At 37.9% G+C, this 1,071-nt stretch overlaps 1 protein-coding gene across 1 annotated transcript in view; it reads right to left on the bottom strand.

Annotated features, from left to right (window-relative positions):
- LOC118009477 (phosphatidylinositol 3,4,5-trisphosphate 3-phosphatase TPTE2-like) overlaps window positions 1–1,071 on the bottom strand; it is a 136,022-nt gene that overhangs the window by 116,913 nt on the left and 18,038 nt on the right. Inside the window, exon 5 of the mRNA XM_035003487.1 lies at window positions 511–552. Within this exon, the coding sequence (XP_034859378.1) occupies window positions 511–552 (42 nt within the window). The remainder of the gene's footprint in view (window positions 1–510; window positions 553–1,071) is intronic.

The raw sequence follows: 1,071 nt of genomic DNA, 5'->3' as shown, positions 1-1,071 counted from the left end.
GGGGCTCCCTCCATGTGACTGTGGGTTTGGGGCAGTAGCCTCACATGGTAGCAAAGCTCTGGAGGGTGAAAGACCAGGTTTGATTAGCTCCTCTCTTCCTGCTGAGAGTTCTTCTGTCCCTTGTCTACTGCTACCTCCTCCTTGTCTTAAATAGCATTCTGTCCCTTCTTCACCCAATCTAGTAAGTCTCAAACAGGCATTCTGGAAATCTCCAAAAGGTTTTGGCTGGTCATCACTAGGAGGAAGAAGGATCCTCCTATGACCTGTTCCTCTTTAACTCAACTAGATCCAAAAAAGAAAGTTGCCTAGAGGTGCTACGGTGACAAGATTCAGAAACAAAGACTCTGTTTTGTCATGGGTGCTCCTAAGAATGCATTTGGAAACTTCATCCCTTTCATTCACTGTATTTATGTTTGTGTGTGTCTTTGTGTGTCTGTGTCGATATATAAATACATATGTTCATGTATGTCCATATAAATATATATTTATCTTTATTCATTTATATCTCACATGTCTTCAAAGCTGTCTGATTTCAATTCAGTCAGGGCAATTCTAAAAGATAAAGAGGCACCTAGTCAGACACCACATGTAATGCTAGACTGACTTTTTTTCCATTTAAATAACTATAACTGCACTATAGTTATGGTCAACCTTTAAAAATTCATGTACGTAACACCTAAATGAACCAGGTAGGTCATTTTTTATTAGAAATGAGGCTTTATTTAAGACGTAATGACTAGGCCTACAGATAAATAATGCATCAATCTGTAAGAAGTTCTATACTGTCACCCTAATCCCAGTGTGTAACAGGCTTTTCTGGTAGAATTTATTTCAAATTTAACTTCAGTTTGGAGGCATCTATCCCTCTTATCCATTTAAATTCCTGGTTCTCAGGGCCTTCTCTCTTCTCCTTACTTTCATTAAGGGTTTGGCTGCTATTAAGGGAAACAAACATACTCAAGGGAAGAAGCATCCCTCTCATAGCTTCCTCTTTTATTCAACTAAATCTAAAAAAAAAAAAAAAAAGATAGAAAGTTACCTACATATACTACAGTAAGAACTTAGAAGCAG

This window comes from Mirounga leonina, unplaced genomic scaffold, assembly GCF_011800145.1.
Source record: "Mirounga leonina isolate KUSES-001 unplaced genomic scaffold, KU_Mleo_1.0 Mir_127, whole genome shotgun sequence".
NCBI lineage: Eukaryota > Metazoa > Chordata > Mammalia > Carnivora > Phocidae > Mirounga > Mirounga leonina.
This window is presented reverse-complemented; position numbering and strand designations above follow the sequence as displayed.